The sequence below is a fragment of the Parambassis ranga genome, chromosome 6 (genome assembly GCF_900634625.1).
Source record: "Parambassis ranga chromosome 6, fParRan2.1, whole genome shotgun sequence".
In the NCBI taxonomy this organism is placed as follows: Eukaryota; Metazoa; Chordata; class Actinopteri; family Ambassidae; genus Parambassis; species Parambassis ranga.
Window position 1 is genome coordinate 9,133,361 of NC_041027.1, and position 19,534 is coordinate 9,152,894.

Below are 19,534 nucleotides of genomic sequence, written 5' to 3' on the forward strand. Positions count from 1 at the left end.
TGTGCATCATCAGATGCTTGGCTGATAACCCCAAGTATCACTGGCTGCCATTTCTGATTGATGCTATCGGCTGAAGTATTCTGTGTGTTGGCCAAAGTACAGCTTTTGTTCAGTAAGTGTGCTTTGCTTCCATTCATGCTTGGACAAAGACAGTTCCCTAGAGAGCTCAAACTACTTGTAGTATTGCAAACAAATCCACTGTATGTCAATCTGCTCTGTTGTTCCATGTTCACTAATATGAAGTGTTTTATGCAACAAACACTTTCAGAGCTGTTAGAAATCGTTACTGTAGCGTGTCACTGATGAATATTTAATGAAGATCTCATATTTTGGGCTGCTTAGATCTCTTATTCAGGTTGTAAATTCTCAGTACTGTTTAATATTGAAAATATTTCTGCTTCCGTATCAAAACAGAGGCTCTGTGCAAATAGAGTATTCTACATTTATTTAGTACAATGACTGTACTGTATAGGGATGTCACTTCTTTGTATTTATTGTGCCTTATCTTGAGTTTTTCATACTTTATGTTCAAAATAGCACAGCTGTTCAATACACATTTAATCCAAAGGAACTTATGGACATATCAACTTAGACTTATTTTTCATAATTATTCACAGCTCTGCAAAAATAAGGGTTTCTTATTGTGCTTCTATCCTATCATATCCTATGGAGCTAGCCTGTTCTAACCGTCAATGGGAGAAAGGCTGAGTAGATCCTGGAGGTAGCTGGTCTCTCACAGGGCTAACAGGGAGGAAACCCATGAAGGCATGGGGTAAACACACAGAGAGGCTCTAAGAGGCCAGGAGGTTCAAACCCAGACAGTGCAAACTGCTGAGCTGCATGATTTTTTCCTTTTTTAGGAGCCTCCTCACACCATGTTTCTTTTCACCCTACTGTCAGCACACTGAGTAAAGGCCAAAGTGCCAAAACCATTTAAAAAATTTTAGAAATGGGTGCCTTTGCATCACTTGCAACTGACACTTTGCTGTCATTGTCAGTGCTGTCAACAGTCCTGATTCTGAATATCACCTGGAGACAACAGTATAGATTGATATATCCTAATTTTTTTTGATTGATTGAATTGATGCAGCAGACTGTCAATTAAAAAACAAATTTTTAGGAAAGAGTTCAGCTTTCATTAGTCATTGGTGTTAAGAACCATTATTACGTTATTAAATGGGTTCAAAACAAGACCATTTGTTTTTCTTAAGTTTGATGAATTGTCTCAGAGTAGGTACAGAATTAGAAAATCAACAGTATTAGCTGTGGAGGTGTTATTTATAGCCTGTAGCGTGTCTTGGGATGAGGCCAGATGGACAGGCGTGATCCTATTACCTCTGTTACTTCTCACGGGTTTGGGTCTGCTCCTAGATCCCGCATTCCCAGAGTGGAGACCAGCACACATGGACGGCTTTGGTTTTCCTGTTCATTAACGCTGTATTCTCTGCCTATCCATTCAGAAAACAGGACAGTTGACGGTATGTGTCTCTGAAGCAGGGTTTTCTTGATCTTTGCTGTTGTAATTAGATGTTCACGTCTGTGCCCTGTTGTCTGTGCTGCCTGTCTTTTAAGTGCAAAGTGTGCCTCTCCTGTGCAGATTTGGCATTCATGACGTTTTCAGAATAATTTGAACATAAAAAAGGAGGAATTTAGAGGGCTTGTGATGATAGAGTATTTGAATAATCAGTTACTTTTTCTCAAACAAGTGCATGAGAAGGGAGGGTTGTAGGTAGGCGTGCTGATTATTGATTGGCTGTTGGTCACGCTTGATGGCTCGTGCAGGTCATTCAAGTGTCACACACAGTGGAGGTCGATGAAACATGGCTCTGTAACTTTTAAAACGTACAGCTTTTACTGTCTGTCCTTTATAAAGAACATGATACGGTTAAATATTACTAACCTGTAGTGTCTGTGGTCAAAACCTATATACAGCAAACTACACATTTTCACAGCTTTAAAAAGTTAGGCATCTTTTACGTCTAGAAATATACAGTCTATTTGCATACTATATTGCATATATAATTTTGCATATCTCTGCACATATAAATTAAAATGTCCCAGAAAGTGTTTAAAGTTTATTGGTGAATGGAAAACATAACTGTCGTTGAAATGGATGATTACACAATGGCTTTGATTATCATGAGGATGCTTGCACACATGGGGACATTTTTATCAAATCTCTCTTGGATATTCATATTTTTTGTTGGTGGATAGGGAGATGTAGTCACAGAGAAAACAAACAATGTTATCTTTATTTCTTTTACAGGCACTCTGGGGTGGGAAGTAAAGGGTCTTAGATCATGTAAATCTCATTCAAAACATTTTAAGGTTTTTCTTGTCTTGCATTTACACACAGGTATATTGTTGCATTATCTTCATGGAGTGATGAGGCATGTGTCACTGGAGAGCTGTGACACTTGTTGTCCCACTATATTCTGTTATGTCTTTTGTTGTCAATACTTATAGTCCATAAATCCAAATTTAGATGTGGATGAAGTCTAAAATGTGTCTTACTGCAGGCGCAATACATGAGAAGTAAACATTACATCGGTGACTTTCTCTGTGGGAACATGAGAATTAAAGTCAACAAACGTGATAGACATTGATTAATTCAGCAATGTCAGTGTATAAGATGAAGAATTTATAATTCATTGTAAAGCTTGTATCTTGACTTATGTTTAAGAGAACACTTTTTTATTTATTATCAGTTCTCAGGACTCATGAAGTCACAAAATTATGCTGAGTTTAGTTGCCTCCATTTTAAACTGTCAGATATAACATGACCTAGATGACAGATGACACAGATGTCCTTCTGATGTGACATTTGCTTGCATTTGGCTTGTTTCTATACAGTTCACTGTTGCTGACCAGCTGCTCTCAATGCAAAAAAGTGACTATATTTTCATCTACACTATAAAGACAATAGGCAGAGACATTTTTACACAGTGCAAACTATGATCAAATTATTGATATGAATAAAATGCTTACTTAACCACTGATGTGTTGTAATAAGGTATCCCACATGCAACAGGCATCCAAGTAAAATTATGTGTTTTAATTAATGTTCAGATAAATGAACCCTTCCATTTAGCATAATGCTTTGGGTGCTTGTTTTGCACTCTTGTCTTTCTTTGCTTCTGTCTGTTTGCATTTTATCATTCACATTAATCACTGTCATCCAGAATGTGCAAATTAAATCATAATTATGCATGCATTTTAGATAATTGTATGGAAGTGTTTCTTTTTTTTGCTCCAGCACCTCTGTGCAAGGGTCTGGCTGCTTCCCCAGATTTACAATCCCGTTTTTGTGAAAGTAATTTGCTGAGGTTTGATGTTAAAAAGCCATTTCTTCTTCCCATGCCGGTGTAAAATCGTCTCAGTGTCCACTCTGATTTGAGTGGACTCAGACTGACCTGCAGACCCACTCAAGTAAGGCATCACTGGTTAAAACATTACATACTTAAAAATATACTTAAAGTATACATGAAGAATGCCTTCAGAAATCAGGCTGTGAATAATAAGGCAATAATATCAAAATGGAGTAAACAGTACTGACCTTCCATAAACGCCAATTCTCATGGGTACACTTGAGCAGTTTTTCAAGGTTGGTTGGCAGCCAGGTTTTTTAAAGCATCTCGCCACAGTTCTTCTGTGGATTAGGCCATCTCATTCCAAGCTCAAATTGGCCTTGTGATACCCGATTGACTTGATGATGAAGATGAGCTCAGTGCTCTGTGGGGTGCAATGCCATCTTGTGCTTTTGTTAGTAAGGACAGGGCTGTACACTGCTGCTATTAGAGACCACTTCGGCACCTCCCTAATGCTAGTTATGGTTTTTTGACATCAAGGGACTAAAACCAATACTCCAGTAATATAAAGTCTTCTACCAATATTCATACTAAAAGTACCACTTGCAAATTACTGTTCAGACTTTTAGTTTGTACACAAATCACAAAAAACACAAATCCTAGATCTCAATGAATGAAATATTCAGGTTGAAAATGTTCATTCTTTACATAATGGAATATGTTGAGAACAAAATAACATAAACATGATCAATGTAAATCTAAATGATTATCCCATGGAGGTCTGGCTTTGGAACCATACTCAAAATAAAAGTGGAAAATCACATTATAGGCTGATCCAACTTGAGTGGAAATTCCTCAAGACAAGTCAAAATGAGGAGGAGTGTGTGGCCTCCAAATGCCTGTAGGACCTCCTCCTCGCACAAAGATGGAGGTAGTGGTCCTGCTGCTGGGTTGTTGCCCTCCTCTGGCCCCCTCCATGTCTCCTGGGGTACTGGCCTGTCTCCTGGTATCTCCTCCATGCTCTGGAGACTGCTGATAGACACAGCAAACCTTCTTGCCACAGTAGTGTGAATTATGGACACACACAGTAGTGTAAACAATTATAAAATGCAGACATAAACCCAAATGTCTTGTAAGTTATTCCAATGTTACCATTAGCATATTTTAAGAGAGTGGAGGGAGCTGCCTTTACACCCCCCCCCCCCCCCCCCCCCCAACCCTCTCCCCCCCTTCCTTCTTCTTTATCTCTTGCCCTCCCTGCATTTCCTCTGGGCTGAATTAATGAGAGATCAGTGAAAGGATGTTTACAAGATTAACAAATGCCTCAACACTTAGTCTGTGTATATGAGTGTCAGTTGGGGGCTACATTGTCCCAAAGGGGCTGTGAGGATTACACCACTGTGCAGTTTACCAACTACACTGGTTTGAATCACAGCCATGGATAGTGCTGAACTGATGTGAAACTATTATCTGATCAGTCAATATTTTGATGGAATTAACAGTCAATAAATAACACACAGGCCATGAGGTTGTACCATTGTCTGCTGGCCTTGTCTGACCAGCAGACTTTATACTGAATCTGCCCTCTCCTCATGAAGTAATGACATTATATGGAAAGTTTTTGGAAATGCAGCTTGATTGATTTTTCAGCTGCCTTATTTTTCTTGCTTCTCATCACTAATCCTCCTCTATCCCTTTTTTTTCTTCCCCACTAAGCCTACAATGGCTTAAAAGTGATTTCACTAAAGAACATTTTTATACAAAATCTGCCACTTCAATCTGGGATATTCTGGGTAAATGTGACTTGGCATTGTATAAAATATTTTATTCTTTCTTTTCTAATTACGATCATGGTAATAAATACATCTTGATCACCTTTTCACATCAACACAGGGTTTACTGCTAGTTCATCATTCTGCTGAGCAGTAAAATGACTCTTAAATTTTGGTTTCCTTTAAGTAATTGTAAAGGAACTTAAAGGATTGACTGTGCATTTACTATATGATGTTTCTATTAAATGGTTATTTGCACATACAAAAAATAAATCGCACACAGTGTCCCCTCAAATTTAAGAGTCCAGCAGGTAAATTACCTTTGGCAAAAGGTATTGACACCACTGAGGAAGCGATGAGAGATACTCCACTGAGTTATTCCAACTAATTAGTTTCTCCCATAGACCTGTGGGAGCTTTGTGTGAGGCTGTAATGAGCTTTACATGTGTGTGTTTGAGTGTAGAATGTAATGCAGTGTGTGTGTGCATGTGAGAGAGGTATAGTTGTGTTGTTTGCTTCCCAGTGCCAAATATGAAGCGGCTGCAGCTGTCTTCAAAAGACTTTAGCAAGCTGAAGGTGCACATTTTTTTTTGCAAAGGGCTACACTATAAACCAATTTAAGTTCCCTTTTGAACACTGAATTACTCCAGTACTGTGTGAACTGGGCAAACAGCTTTGTGACTGAAGTCTTTGTTTGGTGTAATGGTGTAAATGTTTAGCCTGAAGGCCATTCTGTTGGATGAACCAGTTTATGAATTTGCAGGACTTATTTGAGTCATCCTCTAAAGATAATGAACTGCAGATACACTTGGTTCATGGTCCTCTCTGTTTCTAAGCATAAGTGTGTTTGAGCATATTCCTCTTTCCTCTATTCCTCTCTCATTGTTGAGACCTTGTACTAATCATGACATATTTTTGTATGGTTAATTCTAAATTTGGCTAAAGTTTTTTTTTTAAGAAAGAAAGTGGGTGCAGATGTTATAAGGTGTGGGGCATTGGGTAATGATCCGATAATGACCATGCTTCTAAAAACGGCTGCATTGGAACAAAAACTGAAAAAAGCTGGCACTATTGCATTAGCCAATACATTCAAAATGGAGTGAAACTCATGCCAGTTTTTTCTACTGTGTGAGTGCATGTGTTGCACCAAACAGCTGTTCTGTACACACACACACACACACACACACACACACACACACACACACTGCTGCCCTCATTATACCACCCCTGAACCAGCGAGGTTAGTTTTTTAATGCAGCCCTCATTTGAGCTGTTTGTGTACGAGCGTGCTGTGAACTGTGTTTTTTCTTTCATAACATAGACTTAAAACAGATAAAAAGTGACCTTTCCATAGTTTTTCCTACTCTGAGTGGTGGGTGTGCTTTTGTTAAGAAAAGAAAATGTTTGGAACAGTTCTTAATTCACCGCCCCTGGGACAGAAGGGAATCATTTTTCTCTGCTGGCCATTAAGACTGAAGGGCCGCAATTTCAAATGCAGGAAAAAGCACACACACATACACACATATAAGAAAAGACTCACAAACACATACACATATGGGCATAAAACACACACTCGAGCACAAAAGCACACAGAGCTATTGTAGCTTTAGAAACATAAACACTTCATCTCCAGAGGCTATTGATTAGCCTTTCCCTTGCAGAGCTGTGTATGTAGGTTCTAGGTGTCAGAGCATATTGCTACTTATGGAAATGTCAGATCTGAACAAAGAATGGAAAATGAGAATATAGTTAATATTCTGTACCTAAAGCCCCTATGGTTGGATAGGTCAATGATCATTCTCAGTCATCTAGGTCATTTTCATTCAAGAGCTTGAAGTGAGGCAACTGGACCTGTAGAGTATCTTGAAGGCATTTTGCTGCTGCTCCAAGATGCCTGGAGCAGCAGCAAAACATCTTCAAGAAAGTCCAGTTGCCTCACTTCAAGCTCTTGAATCTGTGGTTGGATAGTTTTAAGCATCTGCCTCTTTAACACAGTAGCTACATCTCAACTGCTAGCTCTTTATAAAAGTACAGGTTTCTGGTTGAAGTGCAGAATGAAGTCATGGGCTTATGGCAAACATAGACCTAGGTCTTTTTAATCAGCTCATATTTAGCTGTAATTGTTACTGAATAAGCACTTTTGGTATCAGTTTAATTACCCCTTTCACCCCCACTGTCTGAGCAGTGCATGCACTTACTCATCTCTTGTCACTGTGCCCCTTTTTTGTCACTGAGGTGCATTTGATAATAAAGTTATTTTTTAACCACGCCTATTGTTTCCATCATCATAAACTATCTGATGCTCTGGGCCCGCTGCCAATACTGTCAGTGTAATAGGCAATACATTAGCAAGTGTATGTTTGTGTGTGTGTATGTGCAAGTTTGTGTGTCGATGGTCGGATTAGGCTATTTTTAGATATACAAGTATTACTTATAAATAAAAATGCCGTACCAGTGATTAAACCTGTAATATATACCATATGTTACAACCCCAGTGGATTGTTTAGTCGATGTATGACTTAAAGCCCAGATATATGGGGAAAAATGAAGATGGCAATAGTTGTGGTCTGGTGCTCTGCATGCAGCAGCCTGTAGTTCTGAGAATGAGTTTTTACACCCAGTGCCCTGTGCAGTCGTGTTTGATATGCTGCTTCTCTCCCTATTGCTCAGCTCCTACTGCTGTACTGTAATTACTGCGCTTGGCAGACAGTCACGACACATCGACAACAGACGAATTTGGGTGTAGGGAGGGGATGAGCTAAAGAAAAGAGAGGTGTGGGGGTGGGGATGGGTGTTTTGAGGGAAGAGAGTGCCACATATTTATAAATTCTTAGAGTGAAATCTCTGAAAAGTTTAGTTTTAAAGTTAAAGCTAGACAGGCAGAGACAGGAGAACATATGTTTGTCTGCATGCTTGGCTGTCTGAGTCATGACCCAGTGGCTTTTCTAAGGAATATATAAGTAACAGTGTTTTATCTGATAGTTTTCAAAATTGTAAATACATGAGACTCATCACTACTTTGTGTGGCCTAGCCTGTATTCCCATGGTAATTGTGAGACGCTCGGAACCATCTTTCTAGAGATGGTTGTCCTACAGGTAACCTTGCAGGAAACCTAGGTAACCTAGCAGGAAAATTGCAAAAGCCTAATGTTTCAGGAGTTTTCTGCAGCACCATCTGAACAACGGCCCAATAATCAGGCCTCTCATGTAACTTCATTAATTTTAAGTTTGTTTTGAATACACAAAACACTGACAAGCCAACTTTTCTTGCTGCAGGTCATCTTGAACAATGTTAGCCACAGAGCATTAGCTTCTACGTACTGCATTGTTCTTATTATGCTGGGTGGTAGCTTGTGTGGAGGTGCAAACTTTTAGTTTACTTTGTTTCCAACATCTAATTTGCAATAACTGTATTCCAGCAACTCATGGCATAATATACAGATATTATGAAATCTGGTTTATTCATTCTGGGCATGAAGCTGAGACTTTTTGCAGTAAGCAGACTTATCTAGATAAAATTGTTTGTTAGGAATGTAGTTATGATCTTCTCTTTCCATTACTAACAAAAATGAGGACAGCTTGGAACTGAAACACTGTTTTCTCTCAGCACAATCTGTTTTTATATCAGTGAAGATGACAAAGAGGAACAGTGGAAATAGAGGGCTCCTAAAAGGACTGACTAATGTGTCTGCAGAGAGTAACTCGGAGCACTTGAAAATTTTGCAGCACAGATTTCTTTCTAATGGAGCTGATGTTTGTTCACAGCGTTTTTTATGTACATAGCCACGTACATCTCAGGCTAAAGATTTAATGAGTGAAAGTTGGCATGCAGGCAGTGTGACCTGCAGGGCTTTTCTCATTCACACATTTGCACCTGTAACGGTGCACATTAGGCAGACCCACTGGAGCAGTTAACTGGTTTTGCTTAGGGGCAACTTGTCTGTGAAAGCATATAAGAAATCAAAACTGATCACACCAGGTCCGATCTGTCAGAAGATGACATCAAGAAATGTGTGGTGAAGATTATTAACTTTTCAGTCAATATAACACCTGTAGAAATGCTAAAAAGATTTTTATGACAGGAATTGGGACCACTTACATCAGCACGTGAACGGATGAGAAGTACTGAACTCTGAAAACATCAACTAAAAAGTGGGATGCAATATTGCATTCAGTTCATCTGTTTTCCCAGTTTTATTATGCATGTCTCTCCCTTTACTATTACATTTAGCACTTTTCCTAATTTAATTTCCTGCTTCTGTTTTGTGGCATGTGTGGTTTTTACTGGCACAGTCTGAGGCAACATGCAGTATTAGGGTTGACAAGTGAGACATTAATGGAAGCATTATTGTCCTCTGTACTTACTCATCTAGTGTTTATTCCTTTTTTAAACAACACATCTATTCAATAAGAAATACATGCTGTGTTGACTAACTGGCATGTGTAGATTACTGTTTGTATCATCTTGTGTTTTCCTAGCTTTGGTGTTTACATGCACATGCACCATTTTTCTTTGAGAGACGTTTCTTTGCATGACAGCCCAGATCTGAACTCTATAGTCTGATGTGTCACTGTTACTGGACTGCATTGTGACCCAGATGCATTTTTCTCACAAATGACAGATCAAGATCAATAGTCATGAAAGCCCACAAAGAGATGGCTTATAGTAAATCCCAGGTTGAGAGGGATAAAGTAGGTTAATCTGATGATTGCTACCTTACCTTTTAGTCTGTCATCCTTTCTTTCCTAACATGTTAATAATGTAGAAGCAATTCTCCTTCAGTCTTAATTCTCCCTCATTATCATTCTCTGTAATTTTACTCTCAGCTTCACATGGATACAAGAACACATGAACAACTAGTGGTTTAAGGGCAAAGTGATGGAGTAATGGCATGAAATATTTATGACACTATGTCGGATGGATGTCAGAACACATCTCCCTAAAGAAGAAATAAATATATACCACGGTGTAGTTACAGGCTTAAAGCTGTTTTTGTTTTGACTGAACTCTAATAATGTTAGCCAAACTACTATGGCATAAGGTAGCCTTAACAAGCTAGCATTCATGCATGCAGCTGTGGCAGTTTTCAAACCATGATGATAAAGGTGTGACATGTCTGTATTAGTTAACATCTGAGAGTGATACACTGTCTGTGGACATGCCTAGATTCTTGTGATTCAGGTTACTTGGATAACTTTATTAGTAAAGAATTCTCTATGAATCCATCAGGTTTTTAACTTTAATTTGACCTTATGTGAAGTCCCCATACATGACTTTTGTTTTGGTTTTCAGGATCCATTTTATTGTCTATTGTGGCCTGTTACTAAAGGAAAGTAGTACTTATAGTAGTTATTATAGGGGCACAATTTCACATTATCAAAAAAAAGTTTGCAGAGGGGAATTGCAGATATTTTTTTGGTTTTATGAACTTGACAATATGCCCCTTTTCATGTAAATATACAATTTTATATTATGTATTACTGTGAGCACTGCATTACTCAGTGAATTCACTAGGATTATCCTAGGGAATATTAGGGTAATTATGGAGGAACTGCAGTAAATGAACAATGAGATTACTCAGAGGAACATATTATATGTATGTCCCCTGTAGGTGTAGTGCCTAATATCTCATGAACAAGAGGAACGTTGTGTGATTTTGGCAGATTTGTGTAATATTTATACCTTAATCTCCCACAACATATGGTTCATAACAACATACGGCACAAAGGAGACAGTAGCCTGATAGTTAGAGCATGTATTATAACCACGTAAGTGTTATTACCATTGTTTTATATGTACCTGCATATCTCAGCTACCTTACTAGTCTGTGCAGGTAATAATCAGCTGCACACATCTTTTTATACAACTGAGGAAAAACACAGCTTTAGGTTGTTCTGGGTGATAGTTCTGTGTGCTAAAAGTACAAACGCTGATTCCCCACTGTGGCATATACAGTATCTGATAGCATTAATTGGAGCCTGGCATAGTGGCATCCTTGACCTCCTTACCATCCCCAGCCTCCCTTTTAAGAACTGTGGTGGTGTATGGAGGGATAATGTAGTATATGGTATGAAACAGGTCTTAATTGGCTGGCAGGCTTTATGAAATTTTCTCCTGGGAGCCCCATTGATTATTAATAGGCAGCCTGCATCAAAGAACCCACTGCCACTCCAGCAGCATCCCTAGAAACAGGGAGATCAACAGATACTGTACATCTGCAACTTTCTGTGGTCACAGAGAGAGAGTTTATAAACACACAGACTGCGAGAAAAGAACAGTGTGAGGAAGCATGGCAGCGATAGGAAGAGAAAAATCAGTGAGGATGCTGTGTGGAAATGGATTTTGGCACACATGATTAACTTTCTTTTTGGTTGTCTACTACATTCCTCCAGATACACTGCAGCAATATACTCTACACAAAACTTTTTTTTTTCGTTAGATAATTGTGTTCTTGAGTGATACCCCATAGATGATTTTCTGTAGTCTAGAGCAATACTTTTCCTGAGATTTTGCATACTAATAGAACTGTTTCACTGTCATGTCTGTCATCTCTAAACTGATGTGGTACCTGAACAAATGTGAGAAATATCGCTTCAGCACGGTCAGTGATGCATTTACACAGCTGAAATCTTTTCTGACAGATTGTAGAAATTGCTGTGTACTCAAATGTGCTCTTTGCAGTATAGACAAAAAAGGAATGCAATATGTTTTCCATCACATTAAAATGTTTCTCTCACACTTACAGTTCTATCTGCAGGGGTGATGGTTTGAAAAGGCACACTGAAGGAGTTTGCCAAGCTGTCTTCCTTCTTTGCCAACCACATCTAAATAAACACTGATATTATAAGTCATAAAAAAAATATGATATTATGATTACCCTGCTGGGAACTAAAACACATTGTAGCTACCATTCATGTCAGCTTTGTGTGTGTGTGTGTGTGTGTGAGAGAGAGAGAGAAAAAGAGAGAGGGGAAAAAAGCACATCTGCTTGCTGTGTCAGCCCATGCGAACAGGAGAGACAGTGGCTTTGGGATGTGGTGCAGCTACTGTAGAATATTGATTCCAAAAGCTTTTAGCGCATGGCTAATTTTCCATATGGGGTCTCTGCATGTGGCCCCGGGGCTCTGGATGGGTCAGGCAGTGTTTTGTTTACGCTGAGTGGCTGATCCATGTGAGCTGGCTGAGTTTTGTGTGAGTGTATGTGTCAGATAGAGACACTAAGGTACGTGTGTGTCTGTTGACACTGCTTCATACCAAATGTCCAAAATTACTTATCCATGTCCTCTCCAGTGGGCTCTCTAACAGTCTTTTGCCACATAGTGCCTCAAGACCGCAATGTTCTTTACTTCAGTTCTTTACTGTTTGTTGCTCCCATGTGTTTCAACATAGTTATACGTATATATGTGCTTATATTTCAAAGATACTTGATACAAAGATATTTGATTGGAGAACAGAAAGTTCTTCCTGGTGATCAAACATTTTGTTCTATGCAGCACACACTCCCCTGTCTTCTCTAACAGATGTTAGTCCTGTTAAATATGAAGCTGCTTTGCTTGTCAGTCAAATTCAACCTGCCTAGTGGACTGGTTAAAGACAGCTCCTGTCATCAGTCATTATTGTCCATACTATGGAAAATCCACCAGCCTCCCCTCGGTATGTAGCAGATCACTGTAAGAAATTGTCAGCAGAGAGGTCAAGGGCATTTAACCAATAACTTGCTGTTAATGAAGAATCTCAAAGAACATCAGATCTTCTAAAGTTAGATGTATTTATGATTGATCTATGCATCAGCTGAAGGATGATTAGTTCAAATTTTGACCTGAAATAAGGTTAACCCCATCAGTTCTGCATGTTATCAATGCAGAGCAGTAACATGCTGTGATTTTCCACCTTTGCACAGTTTTATCTGAAAACCCCCAATTTTTGATTGAAATAAATCCACCACATATTCTTTCTTAATGGTCCATTGGTTAACCATGTTCTGATAAAAATGTTCACCACCTCTCATCAAAACGTTTTTGGCAATTGTAACAAAACGACTAACAAACCAACTATAAATCTAATTTTCGTATGCTGATTTAGGTTCAGTATGAAAAATAGATTTGTGCCATCTTAAGAAGTCAGCTACTTTAAGAGATAAATTAGCCTTTTGCACCTGATGGTAAGAAAAAGACTTTGTTACATATGAGTACTTCAGGACTCACAGCAGACAGCTGGAATTCACATCCTTCATTTTTGTTTGATGTTTCTCAGCTTTGCCAATGAATTACCTTCATTCAAAGGCACAATGAGTGACAGTGAGGGTCTGTAGTATGAATAGAAGATGGAATGAATAAAACTGAAGAAATGTGTTACGGGACAGAGAGATAAAGTGTGTGTATGTGTGTGTATGCCTGTGAATAAATGTGGCCCTGGGTGACTTCAGTTTGTGAGTGGCCATGACATTTGCTTTACCAGGTGTAGAGGAGCGTGAAGCACACTCTGATGGGGTCTGTGAACAGTTATCACATTTACTCCAGGCCGTGGGCTATGTGGCTGGTTTGTCAAAGCTGGCTGTATGTAATCTTTCCCTCCCTCTCTCCCACCCTCTTACAGACTCTCCCTCCCCCCCTTTTCTGTCGTTACCCTGCTAACTTCCCGCTTTCCTCTACGTTGCCTTTCCCTCTTACTTTTTTTTCTTGGCCCACTGACTGATTTGGCCACATTCTGTTTGACCCTTTCTGCTTCATGCTTACCCTTATCTTTCTTCCTCCCTCTGCCTCCACCCTTATTTTTTATGTTTTAGAGGGGAGGGAAGTAGGGCTGCCTGGTGACTTGTATTGGATTTCAGTTAGTTAGTTAGTTGTACAGGGGGACTTTTTAACCTAGCGGATGTTTTAGACACATGCATACATTGCACTGGATCCATGCACACACTGCTCGGTATGGTCATGAATTATTCACTTTGTTTTCACTGGACTGGAGCGCAAGAGATGGGGTGGGTGAAAGAGATCTGAGCTGAAGAGAGAGGAGGCAGTAGCTGTTAGCTGAGACATAGGAGCTAGCCTTCTTATAATTCTAGTCCACTCTCATCATGTTCCTCAGCAATGGGAGTTAAACAGAGAACCTGGGCAACAGTGTTTACATATGGACACCCTTCAAGCTCCCATATCTATTTAAGTTGGTACTGGGGCCAGAAATGCAAGTGAATTTTTTACTATACCATAATAGGGCCCAGTGATAAATGTTAATGTTGAATTATTCATGCCCCATTCAAGGTCCAGCTAATTTCATTAAGCAGTCACATAGCATCACATATGGCAAAGGCGTCATTAGTGATTAATAGAGTTAATTAGTAGGTTTTCCAAATGTATTTCATTTATGATGCTGAAACCAGTATTTACTATAACAACTAATGCAGAGGTTTCCTTGGGCACTCTACAGTTAGATAGTTCCGTGTAAGTCAGTCATGGTCTGATATGTTGTTATGCTCTCTTATGTTATGATGAGCACATTTTGATTAATACAGTTGTGAAGAGTTGCATCTGTCAGAGTGCCCAAAACAGCTTTTAAATATTCCACGAGGTAAACAGAATGAAGCTTTTGTACTGTGAGTACTTGGCCCTGCAGTGTGGCCAGCAAGGGAGTGGCAATCATACTTGTGGGCTCAAAATCAGGCAGCAGTGTTTAATGTTAGTGCACACTTTATTTAGATGTTTTAATTTGTTTTAGATTTGTGTGTTTATTCTCAGACACCAGCATATTGAAATATTTCAGATGTTAAAGGACAAATTTGTAAAAATGAAGGTGGGTTAAACACATTGGGTAAAAAGTGCATATTAACTCTAACTTTTTTCTTTTATCCCTGTCGTTTTCTGTCTTTGCATTTATTCAACCTGATAACTTGCTCCTTGTATGAATCTCTTCAAGGGCTGTTGGCCACAGTTTATGCTTGTATGATGCAAGTAGGATGAAATGTCTGTATAGCTCTTCTCTAGCTATCCAGGGGCATCATTATTGCTTATTGGCACCTTTTGCCTTTTGACTGTTGCTATTCAACATGCAGTTAATGTCATCAGTTTAGATAGTCATTCTGAGTACTTCTTACATTAAAATGGGTCTAAACTTGAAGTTCAGAGGTGTAGCTTACAAGTGGGGCAGTTTTGAGCAGCATACCATGGGCACAGAAATGCATTAGAAAATAGCTTCAAGCATTATCAAAGTTTTTGTACCCTTAAATTCGACTGAATTCACATAAGGCTATAGTGACCTTACAAATCCTCTGTGGCTACCTGCCATGCCCTTTGCTCAGTGCTAAAGGGATTACATACTGTCGAGTGTCCAGCAGTAGTGCACTCACATGCAATCCTATGTGATGTTGGTGCCAGGTGAACATCAAATCAATAAATATAGCTCACACTCTCTCAAAACCCTACAAAAAGGTTTAATCTGTGAACCTAATCTTTGCTCGTGTGCCTCCAAATTAGGACAGTGGTATTTGTTGTCAGACTCTCCTGGTAGTTAAGTCTTTCCACTGTGCTGGTGAGCATACAGTACAAGAAGCAGGATTCACTTTTAAACTGTTTTCTCTGAGAAGCTCTCCACAGGACTCTGAAGCCTTTTCTGATATAATGAGGTGATATTTTTTGCAAAAACTGTCATCACAGGCAATCCACAGAGACACACTGAAACGTTAAAAGAATTATACCTTCCATATTTTTCAGTTTCATCAAATCTCTGTTCAGTCACATAGCACCATTTGTTAACTTGTAGTATATACGGTAATCAAAACAGCTGTTCTTTAGTTGTTGTCTAGAGTCTCTTAACAGAGAATTCACCCTATATAGGCACTTTTAAGTGCCTATATAGGGTACACTTTTTTGCTCAATAATAAAACTTTTTGAAGGTTTTTATACCTTTCTTCATTTTTAGCAGTGTACAGCCATCCAATGTCCCAACAGCTGGTTGCATGACAGTGATGGTGGTTTGTGTAGATTGAATGCTGATTTGTTGAAAAAGTGAATTGTGGACACATTGAGCACATAATACAACATTTCACTAAAACACAAAATTACACTCTAGTGTGTGTGGAGCAGAGCAAAAGGACCAACAACATTAAAAACACAAAAGCGGCCTACAGCCCCGGTTGTCCCACATATTTAAATATAGCCACAACAGGTAGATGTGCATGTCCAAAGCTCCATGTAGCACAAATGTTTACTGTACTCAGAACCATATTCCACTATAGATAGGCTCTAAATGCACAGCAATCTTCTTCTTGTTTGGGTTCTGACTGTGGGCCATTCCATAGCCTTTAAAGCACTAAAGAATCTCATGTAGTTAGAGCACTCATCCTTCGTCATGTGCAGTTTTCCAGTCCCTGCTGATGAAAAGCATCTGCACAGCATGGTGCTGCCACCACTGAGCTTCTCTGTGGGAAGAATGATATCAGGCTGATGGGAAATGTTGGCTCTGTGTTACACAAGTCTATGATGGACAGAAAGTTCAGTTTTAGTGTAATTTGACTGGAGACTTTTCCTTCTTGTGTTTGAAACTACAGCCACATGCTGTTTGGTATGGCTCAAGCAGTTGGGTGTCCAAAGGCACAGACTGCATTTCCTAGACTGCTGTGCACCTCTGCAGTAATGTTGAAGCAAATGGATTGTGTTGTATTTGGAGCTAATAAGTCAATAAATTCTGATACTGTGCTTATATAGGAAAAAAATATTGAAAATCCTCATGTTTCTTCTATCAATGGTCGAATAACCAAAATTCACTGTCCTTTCTCCTCATTCAGTTCAGTAGTTATACCCACAATCAACATCCAGCAAATTCAGAAAAACATGTTAGCTCAATTTCCTGCTCAGCTTGCCCATGCCCATGTTTTGGGAGTGTGATTACAGAGGAAAGCAGCATAAGTCACTTGTGTGGGTACATATTCACCATAGAAGTGGGACTGCTCTTCACAAATAACAAATCCCTGTTTCTAACTCTCCTTCACTTGGACTCTGTGTGTTTAGGTTTGGGTTTGCCATTTAAAAAGACTTAAAACTTGCACAGTACCATATATACAGTATGCATGTTTGTATCCTCTCAGTTGCCCCCGTTATCTTATATAACAGCTCCTTGCTTTCATCACTTTTTCATTCAAGTGCTGGTTTTTTAACTCCAACTAACAAGAGAATGCTGTCTTGAGGCTGTTGGGGTAGCTTGAACAAGGATGGCACTGAGAACACAATGGAGCATAGCACTGACTTAAGATCATGATTAATAATTTACAGACATGCCACAAATGTTTTATGGCACATTTTCCTTGCATAAGAATCCCACTCGTTTAAATGATAGGCTGTGTAACTGGTAATGTGCAAACCCTTATGTATTACACACCACACAGAGGTCAGGTGCTAATCTTCTCTGACATGTATGTCTGTTATCTTGATTTCAACTGAAGCATGAAGCCAATACTTTCAGCTTGGTGTTGGATAGTAAACAAAAAGTTTAGTTTAGCCCTTAATCACACTGTCAGGGCTGAATGGGAGCTGCATGTTAAAATGGTAAATAACCCACCCACCCATGAAAGTCTCCCACGCAAAATTCATGTAAACTCTGCATTCACTGCAGCTTATACTGTCTGTGTGTCACTATTTACAAGGCAGGCTTTTGATCAGTGACACCCCCCCCACAGATAAAGTGAAGCATGAAGGCCAAATCCTGCCCCGCATTGATCTGAACAAACACACCCCCTACACACACGCATGCTGTCCTAATGTCACCGCTGTGTTAGCATACCACACCAAGAGCAACAGTGTGTGACAGGAACAGTGTCAGATTATGAACGTTGCAACATGTGCAGAGTTTATTAGTCACATTAATTGTTAATGGTGCTGTTATTATTCAAATACAGCTGCAGGTAATGTTGTTAAAGAAGCAGGTATTTTCATGCAAATGTCTTCATTCTGTCGGATTCAGTTTTTGTTTTATCAGTTTGAGATTAGATGTGCATCTTTTTTAATAATGGAATTAGGACTATCGTTTGTGTAAATCAGAGTGATACATTATTTTACACTAGTCGACTTGGTAATTTCTTTAGTCTTGGTTTATCTCTGTCTTCTACTCAAGTTCCCATGGTACTTATCTTCCTTTTGTGTGTTTGTCCTCCATCTCTCTGTAATCTCCCAGTATTACCCCCTCCTCTTTGCCCATTCCCTCTCTGCCACCCTCCTTCCCTGCCTCTCTCTCCCTCCCTCTTTTTCTCTCCCAGGCGAGTGATGCATGCTGCAAGCCGTGTGTGCGTGTAGTGTGAGCGAGAGCCATCGTGAGCTTGTGTGTGAGTGTGTGAGTGTGTGTGTATATGTATGAGGAGAGAGAGAGAGAGACATAGACCGAGCCCCTAACACGGAGCATGCCTCTGCGTCCGGCAGCCGGCAAACATGAGCCACCCAGCCCTCCACGGCAGGACCAGCAGCAGCAACAGCACACACACACACACTCACACACACTCACACACCCTTACACACACGCAGCAAACGGCAGCCAGGGGGCCAGCACTGACAGCAGCAGCTCCCGGGAAGAGGACAGCGGTGTTCCCGTTCCTCACGGTGTTCCGGCTTTCCGTCCCGGTGCAGAGCGTAGCCACAGTGCAAGAGCACCCATGGAGGAGCCGACAGGCAACACGGTGGTCATCCGCATTGGAATCCCAGACCTACAACAGACGGTAAGAGCTTGTTCTGTAGCCACTGCTTTAGAGTAAAAAAGAGAGGGAAGCTGCCTCTCCCCTGCCTCTCTGACTGGGTGCTTTCAACCCCTTTCGAGCTTCATGGATTTCTTTTTCTTTTAAACCTCTTCAAATTTTGTTTTTGTCTCTTTTTTATCATCCTCTCTGTCTTTCCTATCCCCCTCTTTCTTCTTTCCCTGCTCTCTTTTTGTTTTTGTATGCACACTTGTCTGTGTTTGCTTACTGGCTTCTGGGGGGGTTCCACTCCCTCCTGCCTATTTAACTGATGTCTCCCTAATAAATCTACCTCTTCATTAACTAGGCTTCAGCTGACTTTGACAACTGGCCACTTAGGGTGAGAGCGGGAGTGGGAGGGAATGGGGAGGAGGGGGGGCATTAGGGATAAAGGAGGCAAGAAGAAAAGACACAGAAAGACACAAAGTGGAGAGTCGTGATAGTCATCCTGTACCTGGACTGTAAAACTTTACCTCATCCTGTATCTGTTGCAGATTCACAGGTTTTTGTCGATAACACAGCAGATTCTCTAAAGATGTAGTCTGTGCCTGTGTGCAGCCACTGAAAAAATGCAGAACCATTAGACTGTGACATTGAACCTTTTTTCCTTTACTGTATTCCCATTTCCAGTATACAGTATTCACTTCCCATTTCTTCACTATCAGTGTGTGTCTATGTCAGCGTGTTGCTAGAGTGGGTATAGAACAGGGCAAGTGTCCACAGCCTAAATGAGCTCATTTCATTC

The 19,534-nt window shown here is 39.9% G+C and overlaps 1 protein-coding gene across 10 annotated transcripts in view; it reads left to right on the forward strand.

Annotated features, from left to right (window-relative positions):
- Window positions 1-19,534, forward strand: part of shank3a (SH3 and multiple ankyrin repeat domains 3a) — a 151,601-nt gene that overhangs the window by 23,823 nt on the left and 108,244 nt on the right. For 6 of the 10 annotated variants that reach the window (XR_003670876.1, XR_003670879.1, XR_003670874.1 and 3 more), the window contains exon 2: window positions 18,240-18,774. Coding sequence is in view for 1 of the 10 variants with exons in the window: in XM_028407478.1 (XP_028263279.1) it covers window positions 18,463-18,774 (312 nt within the window). In the remaining 9 variants the exon portion in view is untranslated. Of the gene's footprint in view, window positions 1-18,067; window positions 18,775-19,534 lie in introns of those variants that run through there. The other 4 variants (XR_003670881.1, XR_003670882.1, XR_003670878.1 and 1 more) reach the window with 3 other exon arrangements.